Raw genomic sequence first — 21,194 nt, forward strand, 5'->3', positions numbered from 1 at the left:
CCACAATGCAGACTTTTCACTGTTTCAGAACAGCCTTAAAGGACAGCAGGAACCTTTGGTCAATATGGAAGATGGATGAGCTGGGAGGGAACCTTTCTATCCCCAATTCTGTACTCCTCCTAGAAATTCTCGATTAAGATAGCTCAGAGTAGCCGGGCGGTGGTGGCGCACGCCTTTAATCCCAGCACTCGGGAGGCAGAGCCAGGCGGATCTCTGTGAGTTCGAGGCCAGCCTGGGCTACCAAGTGAGTTCCAGGAAAAGGCGCAAAGCTACACAGAGAAACCCTGTCTCGAAAAACCAAAAAAAAAAAAAAAAAAAAAAAAAAAAAGATAGCTCAGAGCACAGGGTTAGCCTGCTTCAAACCCTGGGCTCCATTCCCAGAACAGGAAAGAAAAACAAAACCCCGCACTAAACTAAAGTAATTATACGTGATTAATCTCAAAGCAAGAAAGGTCAATCTGTAAGTGCTGTAAAGAGGACACAGGGCACAGCATGGGGGTGTGGGATGCTCCTCGGTGATGGGAGAAGCCGCAAGGCCCCAGGGACCAGATACACACCCCAGGGCCATAGTTTCAGGACAGACAGGCTCAGGAGTTGATGAGGCTAGAAAGGAGTTCCCTATCAGTAAGTCAGAAAATGCTGGAATACTTGCCCTAGGCTATTGGTAGAAAGAATTGCCCGCCATACAAAATCAAGCAGGCGCCACACTTGGCTGTGGCATGAAAGCGGAACTGGGAGATGGGAACTGGCTTTTGGAATCCAGACTCCAGCCTCAGCAACACAGCACAGGCCACATCTCATGAGACTAACTCGGAAACCCACTGCTGTGTGAGCCTCGGCCACAAAGGTGCAGCCTCCAATCAATGTGGGGGACCAAAGTCTGTGACGGAAAGCCAATGCCTGGCTCTCAAGGCAGGAGCAGGCCATCCCAAAACAGGAAAAGCTGAACCAGCACTGACTTTCATTTCTAAATTCTAGAAATAGCTGGGTGGACAAAAAAAAAAAGCCTGATTGGGTGGGTTAAGCAGCAGCCGGGTACGCACTGGAAGAATGCACAGGCTTGAAGAGCGAAAGCAGATTTCATCGTGGCATCTTTTAATGCCCAGTGACACAGCAGAAGGGCCCTGGGGATGGCTGGAAGCGTCTGTGGAAGCTGCAGGAGAGGGGGCTGCTCCCGAGGACAGCAGGGTTCTGGGGCATGGGACAGGCTCGAGTTCCAGCCCGGCCTGGCCCTCTCCTGTACTCACTCCCTCCACATCTGCCCATGCTGCGGAGCCACCGGGGGCGGGGTGTGCGTACCTGGTTGCCTTCCGTCTCGCTGCCTCCAAGCCCTCTGTTTCTGTCTTCTGGAGTCGGATAGGCTCTTGTACTTCCTTTTATGGAGTCATTACCTTGTTCATGTCGCCCTGGTACAGAGTAACCGGCCACCTCTGGAAGCCTGGCGCTTCGCTGGCAGCCCCTCGGGGTGGAAGCAGGTTGGCTTATGTCTCTGGCGCCATCTGCAGAGTCCCCTGGCCTAAGCTGGCAGGTAGAGTCTGGGTCTGAAGAGCACCTGGAAGGTCCGGTTTCAGGACTCGTGGTGTTCAAGGCCACACTGGGAGTTCCAGGGTCACATTCCTTGAGTGAGGACGCGTCCTGGGGCTGCTTCTGGGGAAGCCCTGAGGTGAAGGACACAGCCATGCTGTTGGAGTTGAAGGTCAAGGTGCTGTTGCTGTTCTGCCGCTGCACCCGTGGGGAGGAGCTGCCGAGCTCCGACTCCGTGGAAGAGTGGCTGCCCACGGAGGCGTCGGAGTGGCTGCGCCGAGGATTGTAGGGCTTCAGGAAGGAGCTGTACACGAAGCCTTTGGTGACTGCAGAGGAAAGAACGGCAGTTAGACCTACAGCAGGGGAGGGGCGAGGGCAGGGAACAAGGACTCCGTAGAGTATAGTATAAAAGCTAAGTCAGTGGGGTTGGACTGATGCCGCTCTTCCAGGGGACCTGGGTTCGATGCCCAGCACCCACATGCCAGTCACAACCCTCCGTAACTCCAGGAGGTCCAACACCACCTTCTGGCCTCCGCAGGCACCAGGCACATATGTGGTGCACAGATATGCACAGCCAAATTGCCATACTCATAATAAATTAAAAAAAGACAGCTAGATCAAGGAAGACAAAACCAAATGCTTAGTGACGCAACAGCTTGCAACAGCCGACCCCAGAAAATGCCCCACACCCGCAGCTACCTGCCAGGTCATCCTTACGGCTGCACAACACTAAAGTGACAAGGATGTCTGTGGATAATTGATAGGACAGTGAAAAGAACAAAACAAACCACATTTGCTTAAAAATAACTAATGACCAAAATTCAGTGGCTCACACTTGTGACCTCAGCACTCAGGAGACTGAAGCTGAAGGATTACTGCAAGTTCAAGGCCAGCCTTGTCACAAAGTGAGAACTTGCCTCAAAATAACAAGGCCAAAAACAAAGAGGAAACAAAAGCATCCCATTTGGCAATGGGCACAGAAGACAATGTATCAGGGATGCCCAGACCACAGAAGAGGAGACTTGGGTAAGCTCAGGTTCAATACACCGTGTCTGGCAAAGGCAGATTCAAGGCTGTCCTGGTACTGAGCCCCTCAGAAAGGCCATCTGCACCCGTGCCCTCCATACAGGAACCATCTTAGAGTCATGGAATGCTGTGCACTGCTGAGTACTCTAACACAGGATGCTGACCCTCGGGTCAAGTTCACAGCCCTGTCCAGTGTGGGCACGTCAACAAATCGCCTATGATGACGACAGAGGGTTCTGGGCCACACATTTCAAACACAGAAACATCACTCGTCATAAGAAAGAGAAATCTGAGGAGCCCAGACTCGGCACGTAACTCCATGAGCGAGGAACATCTCCCTCATGGGTTCTTTTTAATTAAATGCTGGTATTTTAGTCTTATCACATTTTCCTTGTTTCTGTCCCAGGACTCTGCTCACAGAGGAATTTTGGCTTTCTAGAATAGAGGGACGATTCTGGGTCCCCACACGGCAGGCTGTCTTTGGACACAGCATGAGGGACGTCAGCAGCATGAGGTACGCCATCCGGCTTTTTACATGGATCTGAACTTTAAACCCCAGACCTGTAAAGTACTTCATCAACCTCCCCGGCCCACAAGATGCTTTTAAAGAAACCCCTAAAGTGCTAAAAATTGGCCTATGCCCCCAAATCCTATCTAGAATACTTAGGCCAGGGGCTTTGGGACTCATAATTTTTTGGTTTGAGGAATGTCAAATATTTATCTATTTCATAACCCTCCACAGCAAAATAGACAACGATTCCGCTTGGGAAAGGTAAGTTACAGCTACAAACCCTTCCTGCTGCTCTGTCCGGCTTGACAAGAGGACTCTGAAAGGGCCCTGTTTTCTAAACTTGCTGGATTTGGGAATTGTGGCAAAAAGGATTATACCAAAGTCCATAATCTTCCTCCAAAAAGAGAAAGAAAGCGTGAGGTGTTTGATTTCAAATCCCTCTCTAAACGGCCCTGAAGTAGGAACGTTATTACAGGGGACACGAACAAGTCACAGACAGGCTTTTAATTCATTCACAGTTTGCAGACGCGGAGGGCAGCTGCCTTGGTGACTTGGAAAAACATGGCAACAGTTTTAGGATAAATAGATAACAGAATCGTCTCTGAAAGTTGTCCGGACAAAAGCAATCTGACGCAGGCGGCTTCACTGTCAACCTGGGCACCACACACTCTAGAAATCAGGACAATTCTAAGTTTACCCTGCCCCGCCCCCCCCCCACACACACACCTTAACCGAAGGCTCACATTCCTTTTTCCTCATTCAGAGTCACGTTTACCACAGCCTGGAATCCTCACCTCCATTGTCGATGAGCCAGCGGTTCTGACTGCCCATGGGGTCTTTCTTTTTTATCACACCCACCAGGTCGCCTTCCAAAAGGGAGACATCCAAGTCCTGAGTAGCATTGAAGTTCCGTTCCACCTGGAAGAGCTTTTCAGGTGGGTACCTGGCCAGCAGGGAGGCCCGCAGCTCTTCTGACTGCAGCATGTAGCTCGGCTGAGGAACAGGACCAACAAAAACCCCACTGTCACGCTTAGCCCAGGACCGTAAGAACCCACTGTCCCCCAGCTCAGGACCAGTAAGAACCCTGCTGTCCCCCAGCCCAGGATCATAAGAACCCTGCTGTCCCCCAGCACAGGATCATAAGAACCCTGCTGTCCCCCAGCCCAGGATCATAAGAACCCACTGTCCCCCAGCACAGGATCATAAGAACCCACTGTCCCCCAGCACAGGACCATAAGACCCCCCACAGTCACCTTAGCAGTCATATGTAATCTCAGCCTGCCATCTCAGAAGTGAGGCACAACCCTCAGGCACCCAATTACCTACAAAAGACCCTTTCATAACCGAGTCAGGCTGTGTTAGGTAAAAACCGTGGTCCTTTAGGCAATGTTTTGATGTCTCTGAAGCCATGAGGCAAGCTAACACTCTTATTTTATGAAAATAAAAAATAAGATTAAAATGCTAAACAATCTAATACTGGGGCCGGGGGAGGGCAGCAGCCCAGTAGCAGAGCACATTCTTAGCATGCACAAGGCCCTGGGTTCAATTGCTAGCAGCAAAATAAAATGAAATTTAAAATTCAAAAAAATAAATAAAATCCAAATACCAAGTATATCACTAGATCTTACATATTGTTGGATAAACCTAAATAGTGAGAATTAAATTAAAGGTAGAGGCTGGAGGGATAATTCAGAGGGCAAGGGAGCTCACTGCTCTTGTAGAAGACCTAGCATCCACGGCAGATGCTAGGCTCACAGCTGCTGAAACTGCAGCCCAGGGAATCCTGTGCCTTCTTCTGGACTCTACAGGCACCAACATACATAAACACGTAATCTAAAATAAAAAATCCTAAAAATGAAAACCTAGCGGGCGGTGGTGGCGCACACCTTTAATCCCAGCACTCAGGAGGCAGAGGCAGGCAGATCTCTGTGAGTTCGAGGCTAGCCTGGGCTACAGAGTGAGTTCCAGGACAGGCTCCAAAGCTACACAGAAAAACCCTGTCTCAAAAAACCAAAAAAAAAAAAAAAAGAAAAAGAAAAAGAAAAAGAAAACCTAAAGGTAAAAATAAATCCAGTTCTCCCTGTATTATAACTGACTGTGGGATTCTATGGAGCAAATATCTAAAGAAGGAAGATCATGGGTCGGTCCTTCTGGCTAGGAGCCCACATGATCTGGTGTATCTTTTTGTTTTTCAAGACAGGGTTTTTCTGTGTAGTTGTGGTACCTTTCCTGGATCTCGCTCCATAGACCAGGCTGGCCTCGAACTCACAGAGATCCGCCTGGCTCTGCCACCTGAGTGTTGGGATTAAAGGCGTGCACCCCTGCCGCCCAGCTGATCTGGTATATCTTACCGCTAATTTTAAAATATGAAAAAACTATGTTAAGAAACAAAACACCACAATTACTACTCCAGGTGAAAAAGTCATTAATAGTGTGGTTGTGCTAACTTCCCTAATACATGACCCGACACAGGCCTGAATGACTCTCTAGCTCATTTCCCTTAATTAACCCACCATGTATTAATGCTTTACTAAGACCCAAGAATGATTTCAGAAGGCAACTTGAAATTCACATCAAGACTCCAGCTGGTCCCAGTCGGGTACCAGAGCCACATCAGTGATGCTCAGGAAACAGAGCCTGTGATGGAGCAGGCCTGAAACAGGCCCGATAACCTCTTACTCTGCATTTATTATGAAAAGTCAAAACTCCCACTAAGCTGTCCATATGCAGAAGCACACCAGACTCTTCCATGTTAATAACGTCTATCTGCACAGTGCTTATGTGCTGGGCAACCCCACACATTAACTCATTTAAATCTGGTATCAACTACCATCTGGGTCAGAGATGATGAAGTGGCATGCTTAGATGCAGGGTGTGTACCTATCGGTCCTGGGAGCCACATCAGGTACCTACTCACCATGCCAAGGAGGGACTTCCGGGACGACTGGCGGTCTGTGGTTTTCCTCTCAAAGGGCTTCCTGGGAGCGGGGAGGGACTCGGGGAAGAAGGTGAAGACCTGAAGCTGCTGTAGGACGCGGCTGTGCTCCTCATGGAAGATGGTGATCAAGTTGCCTTCTCGGTCAGTGGCTCTCAGTAGCTGCAGACCATAGGGAGTCCAAACAGGAAGAGAGAACAGATGAAAGGTCCCTGGGCCTGGCAGTCTTCAGAGCCAACTACTCACTACAGTCAGCTGTACTTGGCTGTGTTAGGTACCAAAACGGCAGCTGATGCAAGAGACAAGGAGCTTGGTCACTGCCTGCGAGCCAACCCATCTAGAAATGGCTCAAGATGGAAAGAGATGATTGAACAACCTCAGGCTTCAAGACACCGAGAACAGACCAAGAGTCTCTGGTAGGCAGGACCTAACGACTCGACCAAGAATCTAGAAAGCACCAGCTGTACTGCAGTACTGTGCACAGCTGACTGGGCGCCAGCAGCGGGGAGGACTCACCGCCAGCAGCGGGGAGGACTCACCGACAACAGAGGGGAGGACTCACCGACAGCAGCGGGGAGGACTCACCGCCAGCAGCGGGGAGGACTCACCACCAGCAGCGGAGAGGACTCACCGACAACAGAGGGGAGGACTCACCGCCAGCAGCCGGGAGGACTCACCGCCAGCAGCGGGGAGGACTCACCGACAACAGAGGGGAGGACTCACCGACAGCAGCGGGGAGGACTCACCGACAGCAGCGGGGAGGACTCACCGACAGCAGGGGCTGCAGCTGCTCCAGGGCCCGCTGCACGAAGTCACAGTGGGCTTCGGCGTAGCCGTGGATGCAGTTGGTGAAGAGGGCCTGGGCGTACTGCTGGAACTTGGGCAGCTCGTCCAGCAGCTGGGCGTTCAGGGCCTCGTAGTTGTTGCGGGCCGACTGCAGCTCCTCCAGAGTCTTCTTGTCCTTCAGCTTCTCCGCCCGCTCAGTGCAGTTGTAGAAGTCCAGCAGCTTGTCGAAGCGCTTCTGCACCAGCTTGTGGGGCCCCGTGAACATGCTCAACAACTGGTTTAAGGGATTGATGACGAGCCGCTCGGTCCTCTCCTTCTGTGGGCACAAAGGCATGTCGCTGGTCGGTACCTCATTTTGTCTCCAAAGCACTTTACAGTTGATCTGATCATGTTTTTTTTTTTGTTTTTGTTTTTTTTTTGAGACAGGGTTTCTCTGTGAAACAGTCCTGGAACTCACAGACCCGCCTGGCTCTGCCTCCCGAGTGCTGGGATTAAAGGCGTGCGCCACCCCCGCCCAGCGATTTGGCCATGTCTTCTACCCTCTTTGCTCTAGGTCCCAAGGTACCCTGTGCGGACCCACAGCCGTGCCCTACTGTGCTTCACCTGGCAATTCTCACAACCGGACCCTTGCCAGCCAGGCTCCCCCCGTTAGCTTCTTCACTGATGAATAGTGAAGTATGCCTCAGTATGATGTGTGATTGGTCTGTGTGGCTACCCCATGGCATGCACTGGTCTACACAGCTTGATTTTTAACTGCAGATGAGTCCTGAAGTCTGTGATTACACCCTCTCACTTATTTTGAAGTCATCTCTGCATGGTAATGCCCACTTTACTTTTCAGAGGGTTTTTCTTATTCCTTCTAGAAAGAGACAATGAGGGTATGCCGTTAAACACATAAACATGTATGTAAGCACTCAGCAGTGTGTTATTTGCATGTGTGCAGGAGCGTGTGTGTGCAGATGTCAGAGGACACCCTTGGTGTCATGCTCAGGGGCCGTTTACCTAATTTCTGAGAAGGGGTCTCTTGCTGTCCTGAATATACCAGTAAGCTTGGCTGGCCGGCAGTGAGCCACCTGTCCCTGCCTCCCCAGTGCTGAGATGACAAGCATGTGCCACCACACCTGCTTTCTCTCTTTTAACAAGAACACTGGAGCTACAACTGAGGTCCTCAGGCCAGGCATGGTGGTGGCACGTGCCTTTGGGAGGAAGAGGCAGGAGGATCTCTGCGGGTTTGAAGCCAGCCTGATCTACAGAGCGAGATCCAGGACAGCCAAGGCTCCACAGAGAAACCCTGTCTTGAAAGACCAAAAACAACAAAAACCACAACAAAAGTGCCTGGGTCCTCAGCTCTTTGCCAGCTGGGCCGCCCCAGCCCAGTAGCACGTTACTAAAGGGATTTTCTGCCGCCGCCCCTGGAAGTTTCCCAGTGTGCACACCGCCCGCTTCAGCCCTACTCGGCCTGCAGAGAGTCCAACAAACCCTAACCCCGCACGGTCTACTGGCCATCAAATGACTGCTCTCCTCTTTGGAAGTTCCCCAGCAATCTGCCTGCGGAACTTTCTCTAAAAAGCCACTTACTGTATGAAAACCTACTTGATGATATTTTAACTGCAAAAGGAATACTTAGGAATAACTTGTTTTGAGATCAGAATGCTCAGTGACTATGCCAGACTGAATTTCCTAGCTTCTCTCCATAGTTTACCCTCGGAAAGGAAGAACCTAAGTTATGGGGAAACCCCAGAACACTCACAGGTCCTCCTACCGTCCCTCCACTGGTCACACTCTATCTTAAACTCAGATGTGACACACCAAAGCGTGTGACTCTGGCCTCTGTGGAAGGGACTTCTGTGGGAGCTGCCTTTTGAGGGACCCTAGGAAGGGAGGCAAGCCTTGAAAGGGGCTGGACAGTCACTTACAAAATGTGTGAAGAGCTGGTCACTGATGTGGCGATGCACCTTCTCGAACTGTTCCAGGTCGTGGTGGCCCCTCTCCATGCACAGATCCCACATGCTCATGGCGGCCACCACTTTCACACATGCAGACTCCTGGAGCCGTGGGAAAGACACGAGTGAAAATACGAAGAACTTTCTGGTCTTCAACAGTCACCCTGAGCAGCAGCTTGTCCCGCAACCTCCCCTCTCTCCTGTAATATTTTCACTTTGAAATAAGCATGATGTTTGGGGCACAGAGACAGGAGCTGCGGTTAACGAAAAACTGGTGAATTTATCAGTTTAGCGTTTTTCTATACCCCAGTAGGAGAAAGTTATTTTTTTGTTATTGTTTAAGGTTTAAAAAAAAAGCAGGCCAGTGATGCCGCACACCTTTAATCCTGGGGGTTGGGAGACAGGTGGATCTCTGAGTTTGAGGCTAGCCTGGTCTACAGAGAGAGTTCCAGGGTAGCCAGGGCTACACAGAGAAACCCTGCCTTTAAAATAACAAAGACAAACAAAGATTTAAAAAAAATGTACATGTATGTGCACGTGGGCCCCTGTGGAGCCCGGAGGAGGACATTATCCCCGGAAGCAGGAGTCACAGATGGTGAGCTGCCCATCCATCCGATGTGGGTGCTGGGAATCAAACTTAAGTTCTTCAGAATGGACCCGAAAGAGCTTTTCTCTCTTTGATTAGGGAGTCTTCACGAATGTGTGTGGCATTCCTGAGCGGGAGCCACGCTAATCTTGTCTGTATTGTCCTGATTTTAAGTATATGGGCTGTCAGACCAAGTACCCAAGAGGTTCTTAATTCACCGTAAGTCAACTTGGAACCAGAGGATTCCTGCAGGATTAATGAGCAGTCCCCTCCCTGCTCAAGTCTTGGCTCACACTGTCCCTTCCCGAGGTCTGCTGCTTCAACCTCCCTCTTGACAGCCTGTCGCTCCCTGCCTCCCCCCCCCCCCCCACAACTCTGGCTCCGCTGACGGCTTCCACTCTCCTCAGAATCTTCCCATCACTACTGCAGCCTGTCAGATGATGTGGTCCTCTAAGCCTTGTTCGTGTCTCCTTGTCCACGCCCACTGAGATGTGAGCTCCAAGAAGATCTGTTGTGTTTGCTGGCTCAATTATCATGTGCTGACGAAGTGAACCCCACGGGAGAGGGCCCTGACCCACCATGACTATTTCTGAGTCCTCAGCTAGACTGTCTACTTGGCACAGTGACTGACGTTTTAAGTTTGGGGAATGCCTACTGTATTGATATTAATGCAGATGAAATCCAAATACTTAAAATCTCCATGAGTACATTTCAAAGATCAACAAAAATCCCCTTAGTAAAAACCATCTTAAAATCTTAAAATCATATACATATGGGGAGTCTTATATTTAAAAAAGCCTATACTTTGTCAGTAGGATAAACTGAAAAGAATCCCCAACTCTTCTCTAGAGAACTAATGCCAACAGTGATGGTTTTCTTATTTTCTCTTAAAGAAATAGCTGTTCGCAGGGTGTGGGGGTGCAAATCTGCAATCCCAGCATTCAAGAGTTAGAAGTGGGAGGAGCAGGAGTTCATGGTTATCCTTGGCTACATAGTGAGTCTGAGGCCAGCCTGGACTACCTAAGATTTACAAGCAAAACTCTCGTGAAGCCCCACGTGCGATGAACACAGGAAGTGCTTGGCCAGCAAGCCTCCACACACGAGCTGCCGGCTCTCTAGCGGTCTACGGCTGCTGGGAAGGACCTTTCAGCAGTGACAGAAGTGTCCCATGCATGTCTCCTAACCTGCACTGCCGGTCAGAGCCACACCCACCCATCAGTCAAAAGACTGTGAGTTAGATAGGCCCCGCCTTATCCCCTTTGCCACTTTTTACTGGAAAAAAAAATTGAGACAGGCTTGTGCTGCGGCTCATCTGGCGTCAAACCCACAGCAATCCCTCTGTCTTAGCCTCCTGAGACTGGGAGAACACATCACGCTCACCTTACCCTTTGTTCTTTTTTATTAAACATTTTTTTTCAAATCAAGAAATCTCTTTGAAAGGAAACAATACTCACTTATGGCGAGAATACAGCAGACACCCTACAGTGCCTACACACAGCGTTCTAATCAAGAGAATTCCAAGAAAAACAGCAAGGACCCAGGCCCACCTGACCGCCTGGTGCCTTTAGCTCCTCCTGTTCCCTAGGGTTCTTGGGGTCCCGACAGCTCCACTTTACAAGGTGAAAGTTAAGATGGCTGATCATGGTGCTCACACCTGAAATCCCAATACTCAGAAGAGGGAAGAAGAATCAAAAGTTCAAAGCCAGGGCTGGAGAGATGGCCCAGGGGCTCAGAGCACTTGCTGCCCTTCCAGAGGACTGAGTTCAGTTCCTAGCCCTGTGTGTGGCGGCTCACAACCGCCTCTAACTCCATCTCCAGAGGATCTGGCATCCTTGGCAGGCACCCGCATGTATGTGTGCACATACCCCCACACAGGCACACAAATAACAAGTCTTCAAAAAATGTCTAATTCCATCTTACAATACATAGACACAGCCAGTCTGAGGCCAGCCTGGGCTACATGAAACAGCCCCAAACTCAGAAGGGCGGCTCCATAGCTCTCCGACCTTTGTTCTGCCCACCTTTCGTTATCCCAGCCCCCAACCACGGCAGACACTCCCTGGGAACCCACCAGCCAAGCCTGCCAAAGCAGCAGGTAGACGAGCTTCAGATCTTCTCTCTCCCTTCTCCAAATCCAATCCCCCTGTCTCATCCCCAGCTCTGTTGCAGACTACCTGCTGTGGCCTTTCTACAACACCCCACCACACCCCCCTTCACAGGAGATTAAGTAGATCCTGGTGGAACACTCTACTGTCCTTCTCGCCTGTGGACCCCTCACTGCTACTCCCCTCCTAGTCCATCCACAATCCAAAGTATCAGCTCTCAATACCTAGGAACACACTGAACCCAGAACCCCCAGGGGTCACACCCAGCAGGATCCCAGAAACATTTCTTACCAGGCAACATCCTCCTAAGAACCAGAGAGGGCAACAGAAACCAAGGAACAAAACACCTACCCAACAAAGACAAGACCAGATATCAGCCTCTAGAATTACAATCATCCCAAATCCGGATGCCTAGATCCCAGCCCACACTATATGCAATAAAACTTTCAATCACAAGATGGAGAAAGAAAGGCACTCCAAGACAAAACTCAATATAAGCAGTCAATATCTACAAATACAGAAAGTGCTAGAAGGAAAACTTCAACTGGAAGAGGTTAACCACAACCAAGAAAACACAGGGAATAAGTAATCTCAGGCCAGCAAATCAAAATGGGTTGGGGGGAACACACCACAAGAATAAAATAACAGGAGTCAACAAACACTGCCATTTACAGCTCTCAACATCGATGATCTCAACTCCCCAATAAAAAGACACAGACTAACAGAATGGATTCGAAAACAGGGTCTACCCTTCTACTGCAGCCCAGAAATACACCTCAACATCAAAACAGACATCACCTCAGGGTAAACGGATGGAAAAAGATCCAAGGAAATGGGCCTAAGAAGCAAGCTGGTGTAGCCATTTTAATATCTGACAAAACAGACTTCAAACCAAAACTAATCAGAAGAGATAGGGAAGGACACTAGATTCTCATCACAGGAAAAACCCAAGAGGGCATTGCAATTCTTAACATCTATGCACTAAACACAAGGGCACCCACGTTAATAAAGGGAACACTACTACAGCTTAAATCACATGTTGACCCTCACACACTGATAGTGGGAGCTTCAACACCCCACTCTCACCAGGGGACAGGTCATCCAGACAGAACTAAACAGAGAAATACTGCAGCTAACCGATGTCATAAACCAAATGACCTAACAGACATTTACAGGACATTTCAACTAAAAATAAAAGAATATACCTTTTTTGCTGTGGGATGGTCTGTATATCAAATGTTGCTCTGATTGGTCAATAAATAAAACACTGAATGGCCAGTGGCCAGGCAGGAAGTAGGTGGGACAAGGAGAGAAGAGAATTCTGGAAAGCAGAAGGCTGAGGCAGAGAGACACTGCCAGCCGCAGCCATGACCAGCAGCATGTGAAGACGCCGGTAAGCCACCAGCCACGTGGCAAGGTATAGATTTATGGAAATGGATTAATTTAAGATATAAGAACAGTTAGCAAGAAGCCTGCCACAGCCATACAGTTTGTAAGCAATATAAGTCTCTGTGTTTACTTGGTTGGGTCTGAGCGGCTGTGGGACTAGCGGGTGACAAAGATTTGTCCTGACTGTGGGCAAGGCAGGAAAACTCTAGCTACACTTTTTCTCATCAGCTCATGGAATTTTCTCCAAATTGACCACATAATCAGATACAAAGCAAGTCTCAACATCCACTAGAAAATTGAAAAAAAAAAAAAAACACCAAAAATCCTGCATCCTATCTGACCATGGATTAAAGCTGGATTTTAACAACTACAGAAACAGAAAGCCCACAAACTCCTGGAAACTGAACAACTCTCTACTGAATGAAAAATGAAAACATAACATCTGCAAACTTATGGGACACATGAAAGAGGTGCTAAGAGGCAAGTTCATAGCACTAAGTGCTCACATAAAGAAATTGGAGAATTCTCATGCTAGTAACATAGCACATGGGAAAGATCTAGAACAAAAAGAAGTCACACCCAAAACGAGCAGGCAGCAAGAAACAATCAAACTCAAGGCTGAAATCAATAAAACAGAATCAAACAAATAAACAAAAAACAGTGCAAAGAATAAATGAAACCAACAAAGAGTTGGTTCTTTGAGAAAATCAATAAGATTGACAAACTCGTATCGAAATTAGCTAGAAGGCAGAGACTATCCAAATTAACAAAAGTAGAAATGAAAAGGGGGATATAACAGACACCAAGGAAATCCAAAAACTCCTAAGAACAGACATTAAAACCCTGTACTCTACTGAATTGGAAAATCTAAAAGAAATGGATAATTTTCTTGATAGATACCACTTACCATAGTTAAATCAAGATCAGATAAACAATTTAAACAGACTTATAAGCCCTAATGAAAAAGAAGCAATCTCCTAACCAAAAAAAAGCCCAGGGCCAGATGGTTTTAATGCAGCATTCTACCAGACTTTCAAAAAAGAGTTAATGCCAGGACTTCTCAAATTATTCAACAAACTAGAAACAGAAGGAACACTGCCCAATTCATTTTATGAGGCCACAGTTACCCTGATACCTAAACCTCATTCATAGAGACCTAATAAGGAAATAAAATTACAGATCAGTTTCCCTCATGAACATAAACACAAAAATTCTCATTAAGATACTTTTAAATTAGCCGGGCGGTGGTGGCGCACGCCTTTAATCCCAGCACTCGGGAGGCAGAGCCAGGCGGATCTCTCTGAGTTCGAGGCCAGCCTGGACTACCAAGTGAGTCCCAGGAAAGGCGCAAAGCTACACAGAGAAACCCTGTCTCGAAAAACCAAAAAAAAAAAAAAAAAAAAAAAAAGATACTTTTAAATTGAATCTAAGAACATGTCAAAAAGATCATTCACCATGATCAAGTAGGTTTCATCCAGAGATGCAAGGATGGGTCAGCATATGTAAATCAGTAAATGTAATCCACCATATCAACAAACTGAAAGGCAAAACCCACATGATCATCTCATTAGATGCAGAAAAGGCCTTTGACAAAATCCAACACCCCTTTATGATAAAAGTCCTGGGGAGATTAGGGATACATGGGACATACCTCAACATAATAAAGACAGTTTATAGCAAGCCCACAGCCAACATCAACTTAAATGGAGAGAAACTCATAGCAATTCTGCTAAAATAGGAACAAGACAAGGCTGCCCACTCTCTCCACACCCATTCAATATGGTACCTGAGTCTCAGCCAGAGCAGTAAGACAACTGAAGGAGATCAAGGGGATACACATTAGAAAGAAGACAAAGTATCGTTATATGAAGATGATATGATAATATACGTAGGTGAGCCCAAAAATTCCACCAGGAAACTCCTACAACTGATAAACATTTTCTGCAAAGTAGCAGGATATAAAATTAACTTGTGAAAATCAGTAGTCTTATACACAAATGACAAATGGGCTGAGAAAGCAATCAGGGAAACAACACCCTTCACAACAGTCTTAAAAAATATAAAATAGCATAACTCTAACCAAACAAGTGAAAGACTTGTATGACTAAAATCTTTAAGACACTGAAGAAAGAAACTGAAGAAGATATTAGCAGATGGAAAGATCTCATGGACCAGTAGAATTAATATAGTAAAAATGGCCATCCTGGGGCTGGAACTGGTTAAGAACACTGGCTGCTCTTCAGAGGACTCAGGCTTAATTCCATGGCTGCTCACCACTGCCAGTAACTCAAGCTCCAGGATATCGGACATCTTCACACAGACATGCATACAAGCAAAATACCAATGCACATAAAAATAAAAATAAAAAAATCATTTTTAAAAAAAGGCCATCTTGATCAAAAACACCAATGACAGTCAATGTTGGAGAGGATGTGGAGCAAAGGGAACACTCCTCCACTGTTGGTGGGAATGTAAACTTGTATAACCACTGTGGAAATCAGTATGGCGGTGTCTCAGAAAATTAGGAATCGAACTACCTCAAGACCCAGTCATCCCACTCTTGGGCATCTACCCAAGGAATGCTGATTCATACCATAAAGATACATGCTCAGCTATGTTTATAGCAGCACTATTTGTAATAGCCAGAACCTGGAAACAACCTAGATGCCCGTCAACGGAGGAATGGATGAAAAAAATGTGGTACATATACACAATGGAGTACTACTCAGCAGAGAAAAACAATGAAAACATGAAATTTGCAGGCAAATGGATGGAACTAGAAAAAAATCATCCTGAGTGAGGTAACCCAAACCCAGAAAGACAGTCATGGTATGTACTCACTCATAAGTGGATTCTAGATATAAAAAAAACAACAATCAGACCACAACCCATAGAACCATGGAGGCTATATATATAGCATGGAGGTCCCTAGGATGACTGTGGCTTATAATAAATTTCGGTTTTACTCAATTATTGAAAAAAAATAGCCAAATGAATGGAAACACATGAACTATGAACCAAAGGCTGAGGGGCCCCCAGCTGGATCAGGCCCTCTGAATAGGTGAGACAGTTGATTGGCTTGATCAGTTTGGGAGGCAACTAGGCAGTGGGACCAAGTCCTGGGCTCATTGCATGAGTTAGCTGTTTGAAACCTGGGACTTATGCAGGGAGGGGACTGGACCTGCCTGGACTGAGTCTACCAGGTTGATCGCAGTCCTCAGGGGAGGCTTTGCCCTGGAGGAGGTGGGAATGGGGCGTGAGCTGGGGGAAAGGGGAGGGGGTGGAAGGGGGGAGAACAGGGGAACCCATGGCTGATATGTAGAACTAATTGGTATTGTAAAATAAAATAAAAGGAAAAAAAAAAAAAAGGCCACCTTTACCATTCTACAGATTCAATGCAATCCCCATCAAAATTCTAACACAATTCTTCACAGATCTTGAAATGACAATTTTCAGATATAATAAACCTGAATAATCAAAGAACTACTGGAGGTATCACCGTTTCAGATTTTGAGTCACACTACAGAGCTATAGTAATAAAAACCACGGTACTGACACAAAAACAGACACAATGATCACTGGAATTGAACTGAAGACTCAGACATAAATCCACACACCTATGAACACCTGATTTTTTGATAAAGCCAGAAATACACACTGGAAAAAAGAAAGCGTCTTCAACAAGTGGTGCTGGTCTAATTGGATATATACTTATAGAAGAATGCAAATAGATCCATGTCTATCACCGTGCACAAAACTCAAGTCCAAGTGGATCAAAGACCTCAACATATGACCAGACACACTGAACCGGATAGAAAGGAAAGTGGGAAACAGCCCTGGCACAGGACAAGACTTTCTGAACTGAACACCATTAGCACAGGCACCAAGATCAACAATCAATCAATGGGACCTCAGGAAACTGAGAAGCTTCTGCACAGCAAAGGACACATCATTTGAAAAGTGGCAGCCTACAGGATGGGAAAAGATTTCTTTAGCTCCACATCTGTTAGAGAGCTAATACCCAAAATATATAAAGAACTCAAAAAAACTGGACATCAAGAAAACAACCCAATGTTAAAATGGGCTGCAGATCTACACAGAGCATTCTCAAAAGAGGAAACTCAAATGGCCAAGGAACATACAAAGAAATGTTCAACATTCTTAGTCATCAGGAAAATACAATTCAAAACTACTTTGAGATTCTATCTTACACTAGTCAGAATGGCTAAGATCAATAACACAAGTGACAGCTCACACTGGTGAAGATATGGAGCAAGGGGAACGCTCCTCCACTTGCTGGTGGGAGTGCAAACTCATACAGCCATTATAGAAATCAGTGTGGCAGTTCATCAGAAAGATGGGAATCAATCCAGCTACACCACTCTTGGGCCTACACACAAAGGATGCTTCATCCTACTACAGAGACATTTGCTCACTCATGTTCATTGCTTCTCTATTCATAACAGCCAGAAACTGGAAATAACCTAGATGTCTACCAATGGATGAATGCATAAAAAGTGTGGTACATTTACAAAATGGAATATTACTCTGCCATTAAAAAAATGAAAAATAAATCTTTAAAAAAAAAAAAAAGGGCAGGGGGGCTGGAGAGATGGCTCAGAGGTTAAGAACACTGGCTGTTCTTCGAGAGGTCCTGAGTTCAATTCCCAGCACCCATATGGTGGTTCACAACCATCTGTAATGAGATCTGGCTCCCTCTTCTGGCCTGCAGGGATACATGCAAACAGAACACTGTATACATAATAAATAAATAAATCTTAAAAAAAAAAAAGGGCTGGAGAGATGGCTCAGAGGTTTGGCTGTTCTTCCAGAGGTCCCGAGTTCAATTCCTGGCACCCGCATGGTGGCTCACAACCATCTGTAATGAGATCTAGCACCCTCTTCTGGTGTGCAGGGACACATGCAGACAGAATATTGTATACATAATAAATAAATCTTTAAAAAAAATGAAATTATGGAATTCACAGGTAAATGGATGGAACTAGAAAAAAATCATCCTGAGTGAGTTAACCTAGACCCAGAAAGAAAAATATGGTATGCATTCGCTAATATGTGGATGTTAGCTATTAAGTTAGATAAGAAAGCTAGATGGTAGAACCACAGAGGTTAGGTGTAGAGTAAGGGACTGAGGGGGAGAAAGGAAGGGGAAAAAGAATAGTTATGGATAGACTGTGGCGGTGGGGAGGGTTGAGGGGGAGGACAGAGACAGGGGATGGACTGGAACAGGAAGATCAAACAAGAAAGGGGAGGGAAGATGGGGATGAGGGAGGGACAGTTAAGGGCCATTTGGGGGGTCATAGAGAGACCCAATACAGTAGAAGCTTCCTAAATTATGTACATATAATGAAGGCAATCTGAATAAAATCGCCAAATAACAGGGAAACAGCATTGACTAGATTATCTTTCATCACCAAATGAAGCTTCGGTACTGGGAGTGGGTTACATCTAACCAAGTTGTTGGAAAGGGGTCCTATGAGAACCCCCAAACAACCCAGGCTGTTGCAAAGGCTCTCCACAATCTGATGGTCAAGACCTTAGTGCTGAAAAGAACACCCATGCAACTCACTGAACGTGGAGAAGCCAAGCTGGAGCCTGCCTAGAGCCTTCATGCCTGGGGCTCGTGTTCTTGGTCCTGGAAAGGCACTCTGCATGCTACCAAAGGAGACACGTACGCACCGTCCCAGCTACAGACCCTTCGATCTACAGTGCCCCCTGAAAGATACCCTGGTGCAACGGTGGCACAAAGCTTGTGGGAGTCACCAACCACCCTCTGATCTGATCGAAGGCCCGCCCACTCCATGAGATGGAGCCCATACCCGACGCTGCCTGGGTGGCCAAGAACATGACACTAGGTAGCCCAGGGACCTAGGGGAAAACCAAATACTACTGTTCTACTAAAGGAACCTAGCAATAAAATGACTCCTGATGACACTCTGCTATCCTCATGGATCAGGGCCTTGCTCAGGCATCATCAGAGAAGCTTCCTCCTGCAGCATGGGAACAAATGGAGACCCACAGCCAGACACTATGCAGAGAGTGAGAGACCTTGGAACACTCTGCCCTAACCCAGATGTCACCATCAAATCCCACCCCCACCCCCGCTCCCCCTTAGGGCTCAGGGAAAGCTGAGGAAGAGAACTTGGAAAGAGCGTAAGAGCCAGAGGGGACAAAGGGCCAGCAAGGAAACGACACCTTCTCACACAGCAGGACTGACCCTTGTGAACTCAGAGACTGAGGCAGCAGGCCAAGGGCCTGCGTGGGTCAGTACAGAGGGGCCCTAGAGAAGGGAACCCATGTCCCCAGCCCTAGCCCAGAAGGTATCCCCAGTTGATGACCCCCGCCCCCACACACAAATGAAAAGTTGGTTTTCTCCAAGGGAGTCTCAGCAGGGAAGCAAACTACTCTTAGGGTAGAGCGCATGCCCAGCAGTAGATGACCAGGAGCAAACAAGCAAAGTGGCATGTTTGGGATTCCTAGTCTTAGAATGTCATGTCAGGGCTTTCTTTTCTTTCTTTCTTTTTTTAAATCTATTTTAATTTCTATTTTTACATTTATTTATTTATTTTTTTTAAGTCCTACAGATTTTGTGTTTTTATGGGATTCCTGGACATGGAAACAAATATTTCTGTTTCTTGAGCCTTTTGTTTTGTCCTGTTCCGATTTGTCTGCTTTTGTTTTCTCTTACTACATTTTATTATTATCCCTAGGTGACTGTTTTCTAATGGGAGACAGAAAGAGGGCGGATCCAGGTGGGCGGGAAGGAGGGGAGGAACTGGGAGAAGCAGAGAGTGTGGAAACCATAATCAGACTACATTGTATGGAGAAAGAAACTATTTTCAATAAAAGAAAAGAATATACAGTGCTTATCTTCCAAAGGTGGACAAGCGGTCATTTCAGTCCAGAGTGCTTTCATTAAACAGCGTGCTGTGAACAGGTCAGAGGAGGAACAGTGACCCGAACTGACACTCACCCGGATATGCTGGAGGTAGAGGGACAGGTCTCGGATAAAAGATTTAATCAGTCTCTCCTGCATCCGGAAGTTCTTTTCTGTCTCTTCAAATACTTCATCTTTCAGCTGTTCAAAAGGAGTGCTTTTAGAGATTTGGATTTTCTCTCAATAAGCCTGATTGGCAAAAACATCTTAGAAACATCTTTTACCAAAACAATGTAAATTTGCTCTTTCCTTAATCTCATCAAACTGAGTTTGGATGCCTGCCTCTATACTGTGAAATCTGAAACAGACGTGGACCTGCCTACTTCCAAACTGACACACTGACACTCTCTTCTCTCTCTCTCTCTCTCTCTCTCTCTCTCTCTCTCTCTCTCTCTCTCTCTCTCTCTCTCTCTCTCTCTATCTCACACACACATCTCTCTCTCTCACACACACACACCTCTCTCTCTCTCTCTCTCACACACACACACACACACACACACACACAGCCCCTCCCCTGCTCTCCATGAAGGCTCAGATGAACTCAGGTTCAGAAGCATGCTTTCACCCGAACTCCTGTTTAAGTACGATGGTGTTCAGAAAGAAAATTCGAGACGTGGAGAGTGAGTCTCTTCTGCCGTGTATTCTCCGCTCCCGTTACCATCTGTGTGTGACCACAGGATGAAGCCTGGAGACTTCCAGGTCTGCAACTGTCAAGCTGTGGTTCAAATTGCTCAATCTCTTACTTTCCCATTTCCCTCCTCACAACAGAAGGCATCCATCTAGATGATCTCTTAATCCCTTTTAGCTTGTACGCCTGCACTGTGGATCAGGTTCTCCAAATAGTTCAGAAGCGTCTTAGAGGCATGAAGACCACAATAACTATTACAGGTTGGCCCAGCTGGCCTCCTAATTTGCCTCTGTGCACATACATTATAAGCAGCTTGGTGGCTGCGGGGCCTATCTCCACTAACTGGCAAAACCAGAAGAGGCACCAAGTACGGTCCTGTGCCAACCCACGCCAGCTGTCCCCAGGACCCTGCAGCGCTGTCAGACATGCTGGGCCTGCAAGCATGGGTCTCACCTGAGGAGCGAAGCCAGTGAGGTGTTTCAGGTGGCTGCTGACCCGGTTGGACTTCTTGATGATGGAGTGGATGTTCAGCTTGGAGATCTTCTCCATGAGGCTGTCTTCGTCCCCTTTGCGGTACTTAAGCACTAGGGTGCAAGCCAAGGCCACTGGTCAACAAAAGCCCCCTCTCGGCCTGAACTCAGCGGGTCCACCAGCCCAGAAACACTGAGGTTTTTAGTGAACATAAAATGAAATTAACCCAAACAGGAACGAGGGCTTGTCTTCGATAACTTCAAACTGAACAGACAAAATTCTAGTGAAAAACCAGTCTGGACAGAGGCGTGGCTCCCCAGGCAGAGAGAGCGACT

At 47.1% G+C, this 21,194-nt stretch overlaps 1 protein-coding gene across 3 annotated transcripts in view; it reads right to left on the minus strand.

Moving 5' to 3' along the window:
- The window catches only part of Dnmbp (dynamin binding protein), a 105,016-nt gene that overhangs the window by 1,903 nt on the left and 81,919 nt on the right, over window positions 1-21,194 (minus strand). For all 3 annotated transcript variants that reach the window (XM_076563141.1, XM_006992019.4, XM_015985627.3), the window contains 7 exons: window positions 20,842-20,972; window positions 19,797-19,901; window positions 8,699-8,827; window positions 6,766-7,098; window positions 5,979-6,158; window positions 3,856-4,054; window positions 1,300-1,850 (listed from right to left, as the gene is read on the minus strand). In XM_076563141.1, the coding sequence (XP_076419256.1) occupies window positions 1,300-1,850; window positions 3,856-4,054; window positions 5,979-6,158; window positions 6,766-7,098; window positions 8,699-8,827; window positions 19,797-19,901; window positions 20,842-20,972 (1,628 nt within the window). The remainder of the gene's footprint in view (window positions 1-1,299; window positions 1,851-3,855; window positions 4,055-5,978; window positions 6,159-6,765; window positions 7,099-8,698; window positions 8,828-19,796; window positions 19,902-20,841; window positions 20,973-21,194) is intronic.

This window comes from Peromyscus maniculatus, chromosome 1 (assembly GCF_049852395.1).
Source record: "Peromyscus maniculatus bairdii isolate BWxNUB_F1_BW_parent chromosome 1, HU_Pman_BW_mat_3.1, whole genome shotgun sequence".
Lineage (NCBI taxonomy): Eukaryota > Metazoa > Chordata > Mammalia > Rodentia > Cricetidae > Peromyscus > Peromyscus maniculatus.